The sequence below is a fragment of the Mustela nivalis genome (genome assembly GCF_964662115.1).
Source record: "Mustela nivalis genome assembly, chromosome: 9".
NCBI classification, from domain to species: domain Eukaryota; kingdom Metazoa; phylum Chordata; class Mammalia; order Carnivora; family Mustelidae; genus Mustela; species Mustela nivalis.
In genome coordinates, this window is record NC_139028.1 from 7,617,116 (window position 1) to 7,638,239 (window position 21,124).

The 21,124-nt window shown below is 43.1% G+C and overlaps 1 protein-coding gene and 1 long non-coding RNA gene across 15 annotated transcripts in view; one reads left to right on the forward strand and one right to left on the reverse strand.

The window, feature by feature from the left end:
• The window catches only part of LOC309841112 (conserved oligomeric Golgi complex subunit 2-like), a 680,432-nt gene that overhangs the window by 634,559 nt on the left and 24,749 nt on the right, over positions 1-21,124 (reverse strand). For 2 of the 13 annotated variants that reach the window (XR_014298937.1, XR_014298938.1), the window contains exons 5-6: positions 19,928-20,031; positions 14,266-14,895 (exon numbers count right to left, since the gene is read on the reverse strand). The exons of 2 other annotated variants lie outside the window; for them this stretch is intronic. Coding sequence is in view for 1 of the 11 variants with exons in the window: in XM_082684012.1 (XP_082540138.1) it covers positions 739-892 (154 nt within the window). In the remaining 10 variants the exon portion in view is untranslated. Of the gene's footprint in view, positions 1-724; positions 893-14,234; positions 14,896-16,404; positions 16,720-17,571; positions 17,643-19,927; positions 20,032-21,124 lie in introns of those variants that run through there. 9 more of the 13 variants (XR_014298931.1, XR_014298932.1, XR_014298933.1 and 6 more) reach the window with 9 other exon arrangements.
• LOC309841120 overlaps positions 1-21,124 on the forward strand; it is a 209,377-nt gene that overhangs the window by 157,887 nt on the left and 30,366 nt on the right. The window lies entirely within an intron of this gene.

Below are 21,124 nucleotides of genomic sequence, written 5' to 3' on the forward strand. Positions count from 1 at the left end.
GCCCAGAACCCTGTCTTGTCCTTTCTCACTCATGTCAACTCCCTGTGTTAGCCAAGCCTTGGAAGTGGTGACTTAGGAGGGATGGGAAAGAAAGGCAGCCCCCGGCTCCTGATCCTGTCAAGTTCCTTACTCATCAGGAAGCCGAGGGAGGCAGGGTCGGTGGAATATGTGTGAGTCCCCAGGTGAGGTAAAGATGGCAGAGCTGGTCTTGTGCAGGATTTCCACGGTTCTGATAAGAAGAGGGCACGTGGGTGTGCCCCAGCTGTGGAATCCCTGCGTGAATTATTTAACACTGACATTGCACCCTGCGAAGATGAATGGCAAGAATCATGCCCATAATCACATTTTAAAATTTTTATTTGCTTGGAATGACATTAAATGCAAATAGAAAACAGCAGCTATGCTCCTTCAGAAGACAGACCATGGAGGAAATGAGCTTGTACCTTTAACAAACACTCCCTCCCTGTTTTTGCCCAAAGGGCCCTATATCTTCATTTTGCATGGGGCTTGTAAATTATGTAGCCAGCCCTGGGGACAGCTGTGCAGTGTCTCAATGACCCAGTGCAGGGAATGGCAGGAGCCTCCCTCCTTGATACAGTAGTATTACACAAGCCCCTGAAGCTGAAACAGAACTTCAGGATAAAATCTGGGGGGGAGGTCCTCAAATTTTTGAGTCATGGGCTGTCGTAAACAAAATACCAACAGCCGGGTGGCTTAGGCACCATGCAATTTATTTTCTCATGGTTCTGGGCGCTGGAAGTCCAAGATCAAGGTGGCAGTAGGGTTCGATTCTTCAAACGTCTCTCCTTGGCTTGCAGATAGCTGTGTTCTCCACTCTGTCTTCAAACGATTGTCCTTCAGTCTGTACTGTCTGTGTCCTAATCTCTTCTTCCTGTAAGCACACCAGTCCTGTTGGCTTGATGCCCACCCCCAGTGAGCTCGCTTTCCCTTTATCACCTCTTTAAAAATCCTGTCTCTGAATACTGCCACATTCTGAGATGCTGGGTGTTAGGACGTCAATGTAGGAATCTGGGGGCATCCAACTAAGCCCATAACAATAGTCAAAACTGAATCCGAAACTGAAATTTAGACACATTTTAAAATGCTAAAAGTGTATATATATATATAATTGTTGTGGTAGGCCTGAGATGGTTGGTAGGCTGAGATGTATTTGTAACCTTTGAGGGAAACATCCTTTGGAATGATCAAAGAGAGCTTCTATGTAATTCCATACATCCACAATTAAACCCCAGAGCTTTCTAATTTGGAATTTGGCTGTTTTGTGCTTGGTGGCAACCAAAACCAGCCTAGGGCTTTTCTTTTGTTTTGACAGAAAACTAGGAGGCAGAGGACTTGAGCATTTAGACATCTTGCTGCTCTTTGGTTTAATCATACTCTACTGAGTTGCCCGAAACTAATTAAGCTCTTGGCTCTGTAGAGGAGAGATGATGTTCATTACATGTCATTGGTCACATTGTTCCTTTTTTTAATTGTTGTTAACATTTGTGTTATTTTTCAGTATAAGAGGCAAGCTTTATCTTAGTTTGGGCTGATGTAACAAGAGCACCATACACTAGGTGCTTTAAAGACATACTTATTTCTCTCAGTTCTGGAAGCTGGGAAGTCTACGATCAAGACCCTGGAAGATTCCGTGTCTGTTCAAGTGCCCACTTCCTGGGTCACAGATGACCATCTTCTCCCTATAACCTCCAAGGTGGAGGAGGCGAGGGATCTCTGTGGGGTCTCTCTTATGGAGACACTAATCTCGCCCATGAGGACTCCACCCTCATGACCTAAACATCTCCCAAGGACCCCATCTCCTAGTTATGTCCCTTTGGACATTGAGTTTTCAACTTATGAATCCTGGAGGGATACACTGTCTACAGTGAGCTTCGTCAAACATCTTCTATGTTCAAGGCTCTGTTTTTTGGCAAAATTAATCATTTCCTACACATCCTTTGAAGCAAGAGTATTTCTGCACTTTGCCTTCCTTTAGAACCTTTCTCTAGAGAGGATCCTAAAAAGTTCAGAAAAGACGCAGAAGAAACCTGCTGGTTAGCTCGTTTTTCACAGTAGAGCAGAATTCATTTTGAAGTAAGTTAATCTTAGAAATCCAGGCAAAGACACTTCGCTTGAAAATCATCTCAAATGATCAGTTTTGTTAGTATGAGTAATAGTAATGATAAGATAAATAGAACAACTTTTTGTTCTACTGTGGGCCTACTGTGTGCTGGGTACCTCGGAGCATCTGAGTCAAACCATCTCGTGATCCTTTCAACAGCCCACTGAGGGTCACACTGTCTTCTCCTCCACGTTATGGATGAGCCTTAAGTCTGGGCCAGAAATGACACAACTTTCCCAAAGCCATATTGCTACTGAGGGGCCAGCTGGGATCTATGCCCACTCTGGTGCCAGAGCCTGTGATTGCAAACGTGGGTGGCACTAGCTGTTCAGAACAAAGGACTGTTCATGGAGGTGACACAGCTAACCCATGAGACCCACCACCCTTTTCCCTAAGGTCATCCCGGTACAGCCTGCAGTGATGGCCCGAGTTAAGCATTCGAACTTGGTGCTGCAGAGGGTGTGTTTTAGGGACAAGATTGGTGTTAAGGGGTTCTAATGAAGCCCAGAGGGAATGGAAGGAAACAGGACTTGGGGAAATATTTGGGTCCCTGGAGCAGTGATCTCCTTTTATTACTGTGCACCTCTCTTTCACAAAAATAAATAAATACGTAAATACATACATACATACATACAAAAATATTTGCGTACATACCACCAATTTAAGCAAATTTTTGATAAATTATAGACTCTACTACTCTAAATTATTATGCACATTATAAATAACATGAAAAGCTAAACAGTTAAGTGGATGACATGAAATATAATAAAACATAATATTTTCTTCCAGCCCCTTACTGGACTATTTCTCAAACTCCCTTTGGAGAAGACTTTTTAAAGATTTGTTTATTTATTTATTGAGAGAGAGAGAGACAGCACGTGTGTGCACATGTGAGTAGGGGGGTGGGGCAAAGGGAAAAGGAGAGAAGCAGACTCCCCATTGAGCACAGAGGCCTCACTAGGGCTCAATCCCATGACCCTGAGATCATGACTTGAGCTAAAATTTTGAGTCAGACATTTAATCAACTGAGACACCCAGGTGCCCTGGAGTAGACTTTTAAAGAAAGAGATAGGACACTTGGAATTATAGCAATAATTCCTAGAATTAATCTTTAAAAGTGGGAAGATAGAAATGGTTTTTTAAAATTTTTTTAAAGATTTTCTTTTTTTATTCATAAGAGATGGGAGGCAGAGGCAGAGGCAGGCTTCCCGTAGAGCAGTAAGTCCAGAGTGGGACTTGATCCCAGGACCTGGGATCATGACCCTAGCTGGAGATAGACGCTGGAGATACTGGTAAACCAAACTTTAGGGAAAAATACTGAACTTTACTGGGAAGATGAAGCAGAACAACAGAATATGGCAGCAACATGAGTTTTAGATAGCTGTTGGTAACCCAGAAGGCTTAAGGTGGAGAGAAAAACAAAAGGCTGTAGTGACCCAAAATTGTCCGAGTTGTGTAATTTGACCCAGGAACTTCCGGGTGACATAAAGATTTGTTTATTTATTTTGCGGACAGCGCCATGTGGGGAAAGAGCGAGGGGGAATGAGAATTCCATACAAATGCGTGAGTGGCTCTTCTCCCATCTCCAGGGGGGAAGGAAGAGATTGGGTTTACTCCAGTAAGCATGGTGATGAGTTGGTGAGGTAGGTTGACTAGATGTCTGGACACCTGAAAAAGCCAGCTAAGGGGGCTTCCTGGCCATCTTGTCAGTGTCTTATTGAAAGCTTGTCATTTGCAAGACTTTCTTTTAACAGGTTGCCAGGTGAATCAGACTACCGGCCGCCATGCGTCATTGCTCAGGTGGTCCATGACACAATGTCCTGCAACTAGGGGATGCACTTAGCATTACAGACATCGTTCTGTCTTTGTTATTATGAAATTTAGAAAATATCTTATTAATTTGTTCACTCCAAAGAGGCAATTTATTGCTTACTATGACAGTCTTTTGGTAGAGGACACAAAACTGCTTTCTTTGTTATGAAAATCAATGTGTTACACCAATTTTCTGAAAGATGGAAATAAAGTGCCTGGGTCAGGACATAAGTGTACCCTATGTATTGGTTTTTCAACAGAGTCCATTTACAGAATGTACATGTCTCTCAATACAGAAGACATTTGCTCACATTTATGTGTAGAACATTCCCGAACCTGGTCCAGGTTGCGGATGAAACCGTCACTATGACTGGCAAGGCATAACGAAGAAGAGTTTTCCTGTAAACAATATGTGGTCATGGAAGGAATCAGCACTGCAATTCGAGCCTGATTCCAAAAGCTCTAAGAGGTGGTAGATGCACAGGCAAAGTGGTGACTTTTGCAGAGGAAGCAGGCTGGGGAGAGATAGCAAAACAGAAGTTTGAGAGGGCCCTAAAATCTCCTCCTGTGGGATTATTGGCCATTGAGCTTGAGAAAGGCTATGGGGAAAACTTGAAAGAGCATCAGATCCAACCCTTGGCCACTGGAGGTTGAAACTGACATGAGCAGCACTATCTCTATTCTTGACCCAAGGCCACAGGATGACAAGCTTTGCTTTTTCAATGTGGTCTCATGTCTCTATACTGCCCTATAAAGAAATTAATACAAATAAATGCTGAGAGGGTAAAGTGTAAGCAGAGCTCCCCTTGGCCATTTCCTAAGTTTTGTCCACTCCGAAGTGAGTATCACTTTGGTGAGTGCATTGCAGGAAATGGCCTTAATGATCAATGGCAGACCTCCACTCCAGAGTGACATAAAAAGCAATCTGCACCTCCTTCCTGATTTGTCTGTAATGAAACTTGCTTTCCTCAGGTCACAGCATTCGAGGCAGATAAATATGTTCCCTTTCGTTGGCTCTTACTCATACTTCAGCAAGATTTCCCATGTGCTTTCCTTGGCTGACTGGGAAACTGGACCACAATTTATGGGATCTTAGGGGACAGGCACGTAGAATTCCAGTGGGATCCCGGAACAGAACCTAATTGGAGATTAGAGACCATTGCGGTGCGAAGCTTTTCTTTGAGATCGAAAGAGATGCATGTTATGCAAATATTAGCAAGTGTAAGTTCACACTGTCTATTGAAAATGTATGGACTCATTATGGTCAAGAATGCTGGAAGATAAGTAGGTTTTTGGAAAGATGCAGGTAAATGCAGGGAGGTGGCAAATTACCCCAGGGAAAGTAGAATGGCTAAAGAGTATGGCCCAAGCTTTTTAAAAAGATTTTATTCACTTATTTGACACACAGAGAGCCAGAAAGTACAAGTGGGGGGAATGGCAGAGGGAGAAGGAGAAGCAGGCTCCCCGCTGAGCAGGGAGGCAAATGTGTGGGACTCCATCCCAGGACCCTGGGATCATGACCTGAGCTGAAGGCAGACACTTAACTGACTGAGCCACCCAGGCGCCCCCTGGCTTCAGCTTCCAAAGATGGTGTATGAGATACCTTTGGTGGGAAGGAATGAAGATCAGCAACTGTCCTTGATTCTGCTTCTCAGGAAGGCATTGTGATGTGGTGCCCAGGACTTTGGAGACAGACACACGCTTGGTGCCCTCCGGCTCTGCCGCAAAAGCAACACCTTCCAGAGGGCAGCTGCAGGCACCGGGTGGTGTCACAGAGGGTCAGACCCAGGAGGCACTCAGCCACGTACCCATTCCACCATCCTGCTGGGTTTGGAAGAGCGCGATCAAAGTCCCTGCTGCCGAAGGACCATCCAGAGTGACATGTCCCATGGGGCACGCCGGCATTCCTTTACCCCTTCAGGTTATTGGCAGCAAGGCTGGAAATTTTTTTAATTGCCTGGGAAAATGATAGCAAACGGCTCCAAAAAGGAGTTTCAAAATGCAGACTTCATACTATGTTTTTAGTACATTTAATTCATTTGGCAGGTACTGACAGGGTGCTTAAGTGCCAGGTGCTGCTGCATTAGAAACGGACTTGAGGAGTTAACAGGAGGGGGCTCCAGCCCTCAACCAGCACAAAGTCGATCAATGGATGCATGTGACAGACAGAGCACTGTGACAGGGAGTACTAGGTGCTCTCATAAGAAGGGTGTGCTAGGAGTTAAGGGAACACTTGGGGGGAGCCAGCACCAACACTCGGGGTGAGCTGTGGGAAATATGATGGATGCAGATGGCTCCAGGGGAAACCAGAGAACTGCTCAGATCCCTGCTTCTTAACAGCTCCAAGTGCCCATTGCTTCAGAGTGGGGGCTGGGCGAGCAGGGAGCTAGGGTGGGCGCAGCGATGCCTGACTTCCGACCTCCAGCCTCTGCGCTGTTTCACCTGTCCCTTTAGGAGTACAATGACATAGGATTTCACCAACGGAGGATCTACCCCTGCATCCTGGTACTGGAAAAGCACGCAAGGGCTGCGGAGCTGAAAGCAAGAGTTGGTAGTTCCAGTAATGTGTGCAGGGTTTTAAAAAACTATATACGGGAAAATATCCAGTCTTATTTGCATGTGTTTGTATCATGCACAATTTTTAACTGCAATCCTCCTTTTACCTTCTTCCTTGTTGTTAAGACTCTCCTCTCCTCACCGCTGCCTTTGTCCCTATAATACCCGTTGACAGCCTGGTGCTCATCCATGAGCTCATTCGCCTCTATCCACGCACGCATGGGGCTCTGTCACTGTTTGACAAATATGGGCTCATTTTATCTACCTCTTGATCTAGTGCTTCCCGGTTAATAATCCCTCCTGCATAACGTCCTTCTGTTTTTATCTTCATTTTTATAAAGAATGGCTGCTCACCTTTTATCAGGTGCCTTTTTTTTTTTTATCAAATGCATTTATTGCTATGGTCTTAAGAGTTTTTTCACAGTTAATTTAGTGATGAGGTAAATCTTATTGATTTTCTGGTCTTGAGCTCCCTTTATTTTTCTGGAATGAATCCAAGTTGGTCTCAGGATATAGTCCTTTGATAGATGCCTGACTTCTGTTATTTGCTAACATTAGTTCAGTTTCTGTTAACTAATCTGTCCTAAGCCAAATTTGTTAATAGCTTCCCCGTTCCTCCCTCTCAGGTTTGGGTATTAAAATTGTGCTCAGCTTCATCAAGTGAATTGACTTATTATTGTTTAATTGCCTGTTGCCATTTAACAGTAGAATGACAGTTATCCAGCTGCAAACCTGTCTGATCTTGGAACTCATCTTCTGAATTTTCCATTCTTGAATCATTTGGAGGATTTTGTTTTCCTAGGAAATCGTTTCTTCTAGGTTATCAAATTGATTAGTATAAAGTGCCTTGCAGTTTAGTGATTCTTTTATATTATGCATTTGCTTTTATATCTCTGTTCCCAACCCTTATCTGTTTTGCAACTCTCTCTCTCTGTCCCCTCCTCCCTGAAACCCCCCTTTCCCCATCACCTTCCCTCTCTCCCCACCTCCTCCCACACCCCATCTTCCCCCTCTCTTATCCTTAATAGGGTATGTGAAGTTTTTTTTTATTATTATTTCATTAGTCTTTCATAAAAACAACTTTGAGTTTATTTGCCCCTCATATTTTTAATTAGTTAAAAAAATTATCTTTATTATAATTACTTCCTTTCTTTTGATTGAGCTGCCCTTTTCTGATGGGTTTAAATGAGTAGTTTCTTTTATTCAAAAAAATGTTTGAAATTGAAGACATTTGACACTAAAGTCTCCTTAGAGTATAACTTCTGGTGTCTTCTGTAAGTTTTGGTATGAAATAGTCTCCTTTCCATTGCTTTCAAGATTTTCTTCAGTCGTCTTATGATTTCTTCTTTGACTGAAGACAGTATTTCTTAACTTGTATGTAGTTTCAATTTTTTGTTACCAGGTTATCTAATTCTGATTCTACTGGATTGTGATCAAAGAACTGTTCTTTAAATCTTTAATTTGGAAGGCTTGTAAAGGTTTCCTTTGTTGCCTAGTATGCAATTAATCTTTACAAATATGGCTTTCCTTAGGTGTAAGAAAGAAATGTTTTCCGAGGGAAATAAGGATGTCTATTTTCTTTTTTTTTTTTTAAGATTTTATTTATTTATTTGACAGACAGAGATCACAAGTAGGCAGAGAGGAAGGCAGAGAGTGAGAGAGAGGAGGAAGCAGGTTCCCCACGGAGCAGAGAGCCTGATGTGGGGCTCGATCCTAGGACCCTGGGATCATAACCTGAGGCAAAGGCAGAGGCTTTAACCCACTGAGCCACCCAGGCACCCCAGGATGTCTATTTTCTGTGTGTCCTTGTTTTTCCCTCCTTCTAGTAGATACTCCCATTTGAAAAGCTAAAATTTTACCTTGTTATTGCATTTTTAGAGTCTTTAGGTATTATGTTGTTAGATGTATACCTGCTTATACCTTTTACATCTTCTTTCCAAACTCTGCCTTTAAAAATGTCCCTCTTCATCTTAGTACCTATAACTTTAGACCCAACTTGTCTGCGATGAATTTTGCCATTCCGGCTTTCTCTTTTGCATGGTATCTCCTCACCTGATACATTCTCAATCCCTTTTGCATTTTAAGTATGTTTCTTGAACAGCGTGGATCTGTAACCCCCTGATAGGTGCTTTAATAGAAAAAGTCAGTCTGTACACATTTAAATTAATGATAAACAGTCATGATTTTATTCCTTCCATCTTATTTTGTTTGTTTTTATTTTCCCCATTTTTGATGTTTTTAATCAAGTTCATTCTTTTTCTACTTGATAAATAGAGAAGTTCTTTGCATTTTTCGATGACAGCTTAATTGAGATATAATTCACAGGCCATACCACTCACCATCTAATGTGGACAATTTAATGGCTTTCACTATAGTTAACTATACTATACTGAACTACCTACACATTTTCATCATCCTCAAAAGAAAACTTTAGCCATCACCACCAGTCTTAGGCAACCGCTAATCTACTTTCGGTCTCTGTAAATTTAGCTCTTCTGGAAATTCCATATAAATCAAATTATGCAATATGTGATCTTCTGTGACTGACTTCTCTCAATCAGCAGAATGTTTTCAAGGCTCCTCTGTGTCGTGGCACATATCAAAATTCTATTCCTTTTCAAGGCTGAATAATATTCCACTGGCTGGATGGATCACATTTTATTTATCTCTTCATCAGTTGATGAACATCTGGGTTGTTCTCACCTTTTCGCTATTATGAATAAACCCTAAACCTCCATGCACAAGTTTTTGTGTGGGCATAGTTTTTTTCTTGGCTCTATACACAGGAGTGATATTGGTGTGTCATATGGCAACACTGTGTTCTGCATTTTGAGGAGCTACTAAACCATTTCTAATGTGGCTGCGCTATTTTCCAAGCCCACCAGCAATTTACAGGTTCCAGCTCTTCACATCCTTCCAACACCTGCTTTTGGGTGTTTTGATAGTAGCCATCCACGAGGGTGGGAGGTGGTATCTCACCATGGTTTTGATTTGCATTTCCCGAATGATTAGTGATGTTGAGCATATTTTCACGTGCTTATTGTCCCATATATTTTATAAATACCTTATATGTATCTTTAAATATATATATTTCATATTTTATTTATATTTAAATACATATTTAAGAATGTAAATATACTTACATAAATATGTTTATATAAATATATGATCATGTAAAATATATTTATATATACATTTATATATTAATGTATACATTTGAATATTGGAGAAATGTATATTCAAGTTCTTTGCTCATTTTTTTAAAAGATTTTATTTATTTATTTGAGAGAGATTTATTGAGAGAGATCACAAGCAGGCAGAGAGGCAGGCAGAGAGAAAGAAGCAGGCTCCCTGCTGAGCAGAGAGCCTGATACGGGGCTCGATCCCAGGACTCCGAGTTCATGACCTGAGCCGAAGGCAGCAGCTTAACCCGCTGAGCCACCCAGGCGCCCCTCTCTGCTCATTTCTTAACTTGGTTGTCTTTTTATTTGAGTTGTAAGAATTCTTCACACAGTCTGAAGGCATGTTCCTTATATAAGACCTGCAAATATTTTCTCCCATTTAGTGGCTTGTCTTTTGACTTTGTCAATGGGGTCCTTGGAAGCACAAAACTGGGATATTTTGGTTGAGTCCCATTTATTTGTTTATTATTTTTTTTAAGTTGCTTGACTTTGGTGTTTGGCTGAGGAGCCGTTGTTAGATTCAAGACCACTAACATTTACCTTTGTGTTTTCTTCTGAAAACTTTATCATTTTACTTTATTTTTATTTTTTAAAAGATTTTATTTATTTGAGAAAGAGACAATGAGAGAGAGCATGAGCGAGGAGAAGGTCAGAGGGAGAAGCAGACTCCCTGTGGAGCTTGGAGCCTGATGCAGGACTCGATCCTGGAACTCCGGGATCATGACCTGAGCAGAAGGCAGCTGTCCAACCAACTGAGCTACCCAGGCATCCCGAACTTTATCATTTTAATGCTTACATTTATGTCTTTGATGCATTTTGGGTTATTTTCTCTGTATGGTGTGAGGCAGGACTCCTGTTTCATTATTTGCATGTGGCTGCTTGGGAGTAAAATACTGTTCTTACCCCCATTGAATTGTTTGGCACCCTTGTCAAACATTAGTTGACTGTAATTTATTTTCCTTTTTTTTTTCCCATTGAGGAATTTCACGTGCCATGTATATTATATTTCTAGGAAAAAGGAATCCCAGGATTTTCCCTCCTGCCTGGATTCTTCCTTCTTCATGGTGCATGATGCCAGAAGAATTTTTCCATGCAGTGAAACCAAACTGAGGGGATGGAAATATTCTGCCACTTTTCTAGATCTTTCAGTTATACAAGTCTAGGGCTGGTCATGACACACTTGTTTAACTTGCCCGTGAGGTTCACAGCAGTTTTCCCAGCACTGTGGTCATCAATAATTTCAAATTTGCCAATGTACTCATGCTTCGTCATCACAGTGAGGAAACGGGACGATGACTTTAGTGCATGGCCTCCTAAGAACCTGGCCTTAGCCCCCCCCTTTCAGCAGTGTTAATGTTCTTGAGGGCATCTGTGGGACATTTGTTCACACTGTTACTGCGGCACAGAAAGATGGCAGAAAAAGCTTTTTTCCCTTTTATTAATATTTGGTCTTGTTCTCCTCCCCTTTCTCATAACCGAATGCGTATTTCCCCTCCGTCATTTGAAAACTGCATACTGTTCTCCAGCTGTTTTCCCCAGACAAGACCTTGTGTATCAAGAATCCTTATTTCACGGTTATTATAACAATCTTAAAGATTTATGACTGTCCTCTTATTTTACACATGCATACACACGAAGCACTAAACACGGACTTTATCTGAATGGCTAAATGTTGGCCAAGACAGAAGCCAGTTGTAGTGGAAACTTCTAGGATAAAGATATAGTCTGAAGTTTTTTTTCTTTAAATAAAGCCTTCATGGGGCGCCTGGGTGGCTCAGTGGGCTAAAGCCTCTTGCCTTCAGCCCAGGTCATGATCCCAGGGTCCTGGGATCGAGTCCCACGTCGGGCTCTCTGCTCAGCAGGGAGCCTGCTTCCTCCTCTCTCTCTCTCTGCCTGCCTCTCTGCCTACTTGTAATCTCTCTGTCAAATTAATAGGTAAAATCTTTAAAAAAAAAACAAAAAAAAAAAAGCCTTCATGGGGCGCCTTTGTGGCTCAGTGGGCTAAATCCTCTTGCATTCAGCCCAGGTCATGATCCCAGGGTCCTGGGATCAAGCCCCACATCGGATTCTCTGTTCAGTGGGGAGCCTGCTTCGCCCTCTCTCTGCCTGCCTCTCTGCCTACTTGTGATATCTGTCTTTCAAATAAAATCTTAAAAAAAAAAGGCCTTCATATTTTATTAAAAATTTTAGGTGTCCGAATTCAAAAGGTTAACAATATAGTACAATAATAATAATAATAATATCATCTAATAATAATATAATAATAATTTATCCTGCATAGTCACTGCTGCACACTAGTAAAATGAGATGTTTCTCTTCTTTTCTTTTTTAAAGATTTTATTTATTTTATTTATTTGACAGACAGAGATCACAAGTAGGCAGAGAGGCAGGCAGAGAGAGAAGGAGGGAAGTGGGCTCCCCGCTGAGCAAAGAGCCCGACGTGGGGCTCGATCCCAGCCAAAGGCAGAAGCTTAACCCACCCAGGCGCCCCGAGATGTTTATTTTCATTTGGGATTATGGAGGGGCAAGGTGTTTTAGGCTCTCCTGCTGAAGGAGGGACTCAGTCAGTATTGTCTCCACCTTTTTCCCTAATAGTAGCTCTGGAAGATGAAGATGTCCCTCCATCTCCCAGACATGAGGGTTTGACCAGGACATGGGATGGTATAAGCTCATTGACATAGTCTCATGAACTAAGCCCTGGTTTATTGGTTACAGTCGTTCTCCAAGTATTTTCAGGAGTAAACTTCAGGTGTTGCCCTTACTCTAATTTTTCTTTCTGAGACTTCTGACTGCAATCCCTACTTCCTGCAGTCACTCGAGGAGAAACGAGGCATGTGGCAGCGCAACAGTGTGTTTTTCTTTCAAGATGACAGAATCACTCTTGATTTCTGTGCGCATCTCAGATTTTCATATACGAACATGGATTTTGGTGTCTACCCTGAGGTGGTGATACGTACGGTGTGAGGCACACTTGTATTCTCATGACACATCACCTGGGTTACACAAAACTTTCTGGGCCCGGCAGAAAGGCAGAAACCCGGGTGAATTCCTCATTGTTCCAGCAGGCTGTCAGCCCTCAAAGGCCTTCTGGATGTGTTTGTGCATCGCAGTGTCTGCTGTGTAAGATACAGAAAGAGCACAGTAGTTCAAGGGGAAAATATTTAGGAACACATTTTCCAGGAGGAACCAGGATTCAGTTTGGGTGACTCTTGACCATTTTTCATCTTCTGATGACTGAAAGTGGTAGTTAGTCTACAGTCATGGATTTAACATGCATTTCGAATGTAATGTTAGTTTCCATCATAAAACTATAAGAACTGTCTTCCTAAAGGGCATTCATGTAAGGCCCATTATTTTCCAGCTTGATTAATGAAAACAAAATTTTTCTGTAATGCTTTCTTCCTACTCTGTATGAGTTTTCAGGACTGGATTGAAAGTGATTTATTGTGGATAGGGTTATACCTGGTCGTGGAATTTTTTTTTGTTCCTGGGTTTTAGAGGTGGCAGAGTTGACTTTCTGATTTTAATTCATCTTCACTAGATGAAGAATTCACAAATAGGACTTTTTCTTGAAATAACCATAGCCTGAGGGCGCTTGGGTGGCTCAGTTCATGATCTCAGGGTCCTGGGATCGAGTCCCACATTGGGCTCCCTGCTCAGTGGGGAGCCTGCTTCACTCTTTGCCTCCCCCTCTGCTTATGCTTTCTCTAATAAGTAAATAAATAAATAACCTAAAAAAAAAAAAGAAGTTGTATTTGATTGGAGCTTCATGTGGAGTGACAGATCAACAGAAAGACAAAGGGATATGAGACAGGAAGCAATGAAGGAAAACACAGAGGCGCACAGTATAGACAGATGTTCCTCAGCTTATGACGGCCTCAGCTTCTAATAAACCCATTGTTCAGCTGGAAATCTCTTTAGTTGAAAATGCATAAAAAATACCTAAGCGACTGAACATCAGAGCTTAGCCCCGCCTAACTTAAATGTGTTGAGAAACTTAGAGTATTGCACAATTGGGCAAAATCCTCTAACACAAAGCCTATTTCACAATAAAATGTCTGGTATCTCATGTAACTTACTGAACAGTGCACTGAAAGCCAGAACAGGACGGTTCAATTGTGTTGGTTACTGACCCTCGTGATCACGTGGTTTGCCTGGGGGCTGTGCTCACTGCCCCTGCCCAGCATTACAAAAGAGGACCCTACTGTAGATCACCAGCCTGGGAAAAGATCCAAACTAAATGCATATCACTTCTGCACTATTATAAAAAGTCAAAAAACCATAAACTGAACCAAGGTGAAGTCAGGAATCTTCTGTACCAGGTGTGTTAGGGAAGGTCAAGCGCTCCTGTCTGGCCAGGAACCATAGTGGTATGGGGGAAAGTTCCACAGTAAAAAGTTCTACAGCGGAGAACCACTAGGACTCAAGCACCAAGGGTCACAGGTTGCGCAGGAAGACTGGATGCTCCTCTGTGGGCGATGAGAAGCCACGAGCGACTCAGGAAGGCTGCAGAGCTCTGGGCAGGTGGGAGCGCTGAGGGCTGCAATGAAGAGGGACAGGTGGAGCTGGGAGACCAGGTGGGGAGAGCCCACTACCCTCGAACAAAAGGCGACAACGGTCTGGACTGGGATGACGGAGATGGTGGAAGGTAATGGGATATTCATGAAACAGAACTGGAAAGCCATGGAAATGAAGTAAGAGAGGGAGGGAAAACCGAACATGACTTTAATTGCCATTAGTATAAAACGTGTTGAATTAAAATGAATTGGTATTTCTAGACCGATGATGACATCACAATAATGGAAGGAAACCAATTCTGATTTTGAACCTGGCTAAGGAGAAAGTATAGACAAGAGAAAAGCAGAGGTTCTGGAGTCACACAAATGTCACCGTTGAGATTCGTCCCCACTCTTCATTCCCTTCCCTGTAAACCCAGGCAAGCGACACCTGCCTCACAGCACTGGTAACAAATAGGGAAGAGCACACGTTCCCACGTTCCCGGGTCAGACAGGACAGCCAGGGATCAGCGGCACATGAGGAGGTGACAGGTGGTCACTAAACTGAGCTCAGGTGCATACACAGCATTTTACGTCACCTTGAGATGGCTCCTCCTGTGACCTCTCGAAGAAGGCGGCAGTGGTGAGGAATGAACTCCAGGAGCTTATTAGCATACATAATCTTCAGGCCGTCCGGATGAGACTCAACGATCTGCTCTACAATCACCTAGCAGAAGGAAGAGCGTTTTATTTTTATTTATTTGTTTGTTTGTTTGTGGTTTTGTTTGTTTTTAAAGCACCTAAAAGAGAAGTATGAACTATACACTACAGAGAAAAGAATCGTGTAAACCTTAAAAATGCACTTCGTCCTTCCTCCTCCCCACTCAGTATGCTTTCTAAACAGGAGGTAAGTAACAACGGCATGAAAATCTAGGTCCCGGGATTTGGGAATACTGCTCCAACCCTGGGGGACACAGAGGCTGAGGGACAGAGACTGGCGTGAAGCTAAAATATCACACACACTCATCTGCTTCCCTTCTGAGCTTAAAAGCTAAATACTGTATCTGCAGACAACAGCTCTGTACCATCTTCACTCTGGCCTTATCCTCTACCGTCTCCAGAACAGGGAAAGGGCTGAGATGGAAAGTGATGGAAGAAAACACATCTTATTTTGCTTTAGTATTTTATTTTTTTTGGGGAGGCTGAGTTGCAGGAGGTGAATGACAAGCATACAAATTTAAAATACAAACGTGGCCACAGTTCACTTAATGACACGGAAACGTAAAGTACTTCCCTAATTTAGCATATTAGATTCAGTTCAATGAAAAGGGCATAAATTAAACAACTAAAATATTTTCATTTAGTGACAAAGAATAATGTGATCTTTTTCACCCCCACAGAGAGAGCTATGAACTATAATAGGATACATACAAAGAACTGACAGATCATTTACTTTTAGTAGTCTTAATGAAGCTGAGAAGATTACTGAAATTAATCCTTCAATTTCACTTCTATCACTGGAATACTGTCTCATTTTAAAACTGGAAGCCTTTCATCCTGAAGTCATGGTGGGTAGCTTTATACTTACTGGACAGAAAGAGCACTCGCACTGGCAGGTGACTGGAAGAAAGCCCTCAAACGCTGAGACTGCCTTCATGACTTCTGTCAGCCTGAACTAGATGAAACCAACGCTAAGTTGGAAGCTGCTGATTGCTAGCGGTTTCACATGGTGCAGCCCATACTCCGGCCGCTCAGAGGCAGGATACACTGACTCCCTGTATTTAACTGTATCCTTATAGGTCAAGAACACTGGGTAACCAAGTTCCGGACTTAAGGTACTACCCCGCTAACTCACCCTTCAAAGCCCTTTATCTTTGAATATTCCCTCCCTCCCACCATCCTAGCCTGGCAAACTCCCCCATGGTCTTTAAGACTTAAGCCACATCAATTCTGCGAAGACGCCTCCCCTCACAGACTTTCCCTGCACACAGAGCTGTCTTCCAGCTCCTCCAGTGGGCACGGGCGCCTTGGTGGGGTCACGCTTTTCGGCAACTTCATTAACGTATAACTTATGGAAATGGAAATTGACCTGAAAATGTTCTGATCCGTACCTTCTTCCTAGGCAAGTCCCTCACCCCTACTAAACTAAGATGATCCCTGAGTTATGGCATCACTGGAAGAGAAAAGAGCGCATGCCTGATTCCTGCCATGCTGATGGGCTCCAAGCGGGACCAACCTTTTCTTACATCCAGAAGAGCAGGAACTAAGAGCATCTTCAAGGAAGAGCCCTGAGCTCTCTCGCACCCAGTCAAGAAATGAAGCCAGATTAGATGCTCTGTGTTTGTGGAATGAGGTGCATGGGGGCACAAACCTCATCCATGTACGGTTTCACCAGTACTTGTCCAACTAACGCCTCTGCATCCCGTGTCTTGTCAAATGTAGCTTAAGTCCGGAGGCAGTGCCGTATGATGTCCACATTGGAAGTCTGAAGCCCTTCTAGCAACAGGCCTCCCAGGGACTGCTGCAGCATGGCCGTAATGTGGGCTATACGCTGCAAGAACAGAGAGACCAGGAAAGAAGGTCCAGGCACAACAGTTTCTAAAAGCTCAAATATATGTGTATAATTTATATACGTATGTGTTATATATATAAATCGAGCCTCTAATTCTACAAGAATATATGTAAGATTAAAATCCCAACATTTCCTAGAGAATAACAATGAATCTCTTCTCCCCATGATTGCTTTCTTTCTTTCTTTCTTTCTTTTTTAAAGGTTTTTATTTATTTATTTGTCGAGAGAGAGCACAAGCACATAAGGAGGCATAGGCAGAAAGAGAAGCAGGCTTCCTGCCAAGCAAGGAGCCCAAGGTGGGACTCGATCCCAGGACCCTGGGATGATGACTTAAGCCAGAGGCAGTGGCTTAACTGACAGAGCCACTGAGGCGTCCCCTCCATAAGATTTCTTTGAAAGTAAGTTGGCTTCATCAAAGTGAAGTTTAGACAATTACGGAACAACAAAAAGTTATTTGCCTCTTAAGCTACGGAGTAAATCTGACAAACGTGCATTTAAACCCAGTCAAGGGCTTTGGATAAATGAACTCTGACTACATGATATGATGTGTCAAGTTACATGAAATTCAGAATTAATTTTACTTGCATAGTTTGGAGACTACGCTTGTGTCTTTACACAAAATCTATCTAGTGTGACATAATGGAAGAAGGGTCCCAAGCAGGAGATACTGAAAAAAAAAATTCAAAGCTAGCTTCAAAATCCTGTAAAGTAGCAATTATCAGGGGCAATGCTAGGTCAAACCAAAATCATCCAGGAAATTCGCAAACAGCAAATTGAAAATCAAAACCAACACTTACTGGTCTTTGTCCAGAAGAGGCATGCCTTTGCTCTGAACAGCATGAAACTGTAACTGGTCAAATTCTGTGGCAATTCTCTCCAAAATCTCTCTAGTCCAGAGAGGGCTAGTAGAGACAATTAGAGAAGTGTAATTCCCAAAGTTAAAACCTGCCACCCCCACCGCCCCCCATGCCTTACAGCGCTCAGGCACCTGCACCTGCACGCCATCAATTTTCAGGACAAACTGTCTGTGCAGCAGGCCCCAGGTGTGAGGGGTGAGGAGCGGGGAGGTCATAGAAGCCACCGACACAGCCTGGCCGGGGCCACAGGGCCCAGGCAAGGGGATGGAGCTATTTTAGGTCAGTGTGGGTACAACTGCATGTTTCCACCACGTTCCTCGGGCTCTCCCATTTGTGCCCTTCTTCTCCCTTCTTCTCCCATTCTCTAACCCCCTCCTCTCTCTTGCCCTGTCCTACCGTTCATACGCGAATCCCCCTCTTCTCTGCCTGCCTCATTCTCCCTCCCAAGTACCTCCCCAGTACCAACTACTGCTGTCTCCTCAATCAGCTAAAACTGACCACCTAGCAGCAACCTGGGAAATCGCTCAGAGCAGCGGACTCCAAGTTTACATTTACCCAGCAGCAGAAAGAGCAAGCTCGGTGCTCTGGGAGCTGGTGAGAAATCACTCACAGTGTGCATCTGCCATCAAGTGGACTGGATACACTTCTCTCTTGCCCCCCACATTAGAAAGCATCAACCCCATTCAAAAGGAAGCCGAACAGTGAAAGAAAAAAAAAAAAAAAAAAAAAAAACACAACAAAGGCCCCAAAGCCCCTGCCGGGCTCTATGAGGCATCCCACATCTGAGGATGGGCAGTCAGGTAGTGAGGAAACACACTGTAAGGAAACCCAAAAATGTCTGGAGACCTGCCACGGTGTGCCCCGTCCCAGAGCATCAGAACTGGTGTGGAGGGAAGGCAGGCGCTCGGCACGACCAATGCAGAAGCCTAATCCCAACATCTACTGACTGATCCCATGCGCATTTCCTATTTATCCTCATCTCGGCATTTCTGGGCCTAGCAGAGCATGATGGATTTACCGTGCGCTGACTCTGCTCTGGCTTTCCTGACTCCAGAGCTCAGAGCTGCTCTTCTGGAGAAAAAAGCCCTCCAAGGTAATTCTGAGCAAGAAAGCGCACAATGTCTGTTTATCAAGGACAGTGCTGCAAAGGGACAGGATTGTAGACACGGAGCTCACTGAGGTGTTTTTATCTGAGGAGCACAGCAGCAACAGCAAAGACGGGAAGAACACTGGAGGGCCAGCTCCCCAGGGGCCGAATGTGGACATGGCTGGAGGGGCTGCAGGTGCTGCCAAGGGCCGCAGCAAAGCAGAGCCGCTGGAGACACACAGGCTGCAGAAGGGCCGTGTACAGACTGTCTGCTAAGTGTGGACGAACCGGGGCAGAAGCACGAGTGCAATGAGCTAGAGACACAAGCACAGTGGAGGCTGACCACTTAGTTGAATGCCTTCATGTGAAGGTCCTAGAGACCTAGAGACCTAGGACCAGAGAATCGCTTCCTTTGGGATGTGTCCGTTCTTAATCTCCATCATGAGACATGTGGAGCATATGGTCTCTCAAGTTCCTTCCAAATCTAAAACCTTAATTCCTAAAATTTAGAAACCTAACTCCACCTGCAGGGGGAGGGACTGTTAGCCTCACACAACAGAGCACGCAGGGCACGCAGGGCACCAGGCGACCTTGATGCAGGCAGCCCAGCTGGTATGTGCAGAACCAGCCCGGGCTACTTTCACTGCACCACTGTGTGTCTCACGGTGCTGACAGGACCTAACTACTCATTTTCTGAGTCACTCATCTACCCTGGCTGATTGAAAATTCACACCAGGAAGGGAACAAGACAATCATAGTATAACAAAGAGAGCCATCATCTTTTTCCTATTTCATAAGCTTTTTCTTTCCAGTTTGTAAATTTCAACTGGATGTGCCCTATACTGTTTCATAATAATATAATGCTGGTGCAAAATACATCAATGGTAATACTCTGGGCATGTCTAGGGAAAAAAATGAGATGGAGAAAAACCAAGATGAATGGTAGGTATGCCTTAAAGATCAACAGGACTTTGCTAGTCCTCAGGGAAGGTGGTTCCAAATATACTTTTCCACTGCAAGCATAATGACGTGTTGGAACTGTGTTCTATAACCAAAGGGTTTATAGGAACGTGTTATAGATTTCACCATTTCATGCTCTCCACTCTCCTGGAGCTACATTCTAGCCACAAACCTGGATTTTCTTCTTGTTTAGAAATGAATTCTCACTAAGCCATCCCCGCCTAATTAGACTGGATGTGAAGTATTAATTTATGTGCTACTTAGTTTAAAAAAAAATGCTTACCTGCTTGCTTCTAGTGCAGAGGTTTCTTTAGAACTTTGTGAATTTAAGATTTTTTCAATCTTTTCAACTGATCAAATAACTTGTATAAGCCTCAACACACACATCTATAAAAATAAAAATTAAGCAAACAAAAAACGTCACCATCTTTACTCTTAATCATCTTTATTTCCCATGCTAAATGCAGGAAAATATAAGACCAAAAGTTAACTTCAAATATATAGGGCATGCTATATTTTGAATATTTCTATGAAACGCAGAATTCTCAAGAATGCAAATCTTAGTTGTAGAATAAGCATACTTCTATATTCTATTGCAAGTTTATAGAGAAAAAAAAAAAAACCCTAGACTTTGCTTTCTCATATTCTATACTCTATTTCTTCTTTTCCCCATCCTGAATCTTTCTATGGGCATTTCTTTCCTATTTTTTTAAAAAGATTTGTTTATTTGAGAGAGAGAGAGACTGCATGTGTGTGTGCAGGGGAGGGGCAGAGGGAGAGAGAGAATCTCGAGTAGACATCCTGCTGAGCATAGAGCTCAATGTGGGGCTCAATCTCATGACCCTGAGATCATGACCTGAGCCAAAATCAAGAGTCGGACGTTTAACCAACTGAGCCACCAGGCGCCCCTCCATTTGTTTTCTTATGGCCCTTTATTCATGTTTTAACTTTGGCTTCCGATCGTACTGACCCTCTCAGTTTACATGTGCATATACCTATATGGCCAAGCACCAAATCATTAAAGACCTTTTACACTACAAATATTATCAAAGAGGTTGAGGGACATTATGAAAACTCTCATCCTTAAAGAACAAAAAAATACAAAGTCATCCATTCAATAAATAGTTACTGAACACCCCTGGGAGCTCGACATTCATTCTGACGGGGGGTGGGGGAGGAGGGGGACACGAGAAAATAAAGCAAGAAATACACCCTGCTCTCATAAAGCTTACTGTTTTGTCTGGAAGCACATGACAAGCATTCTTTGGACAAAAGCTGTGAGGAGATCCAGAGGCGAATTAAACAAAAGGTCCCTCAAACAGGCTTTCTCCCCACTGAGATTTTAACAAATATGCTAATAATACACATAGAAAACATAGTACAGAGCAGCAGGCGAGAGTCAGAAGCCCAGACTCCCAATGCCTGCTGTGCCCCTACATCGTTATGACCATGAATGACATCGGGGACACTTGAAACTGGA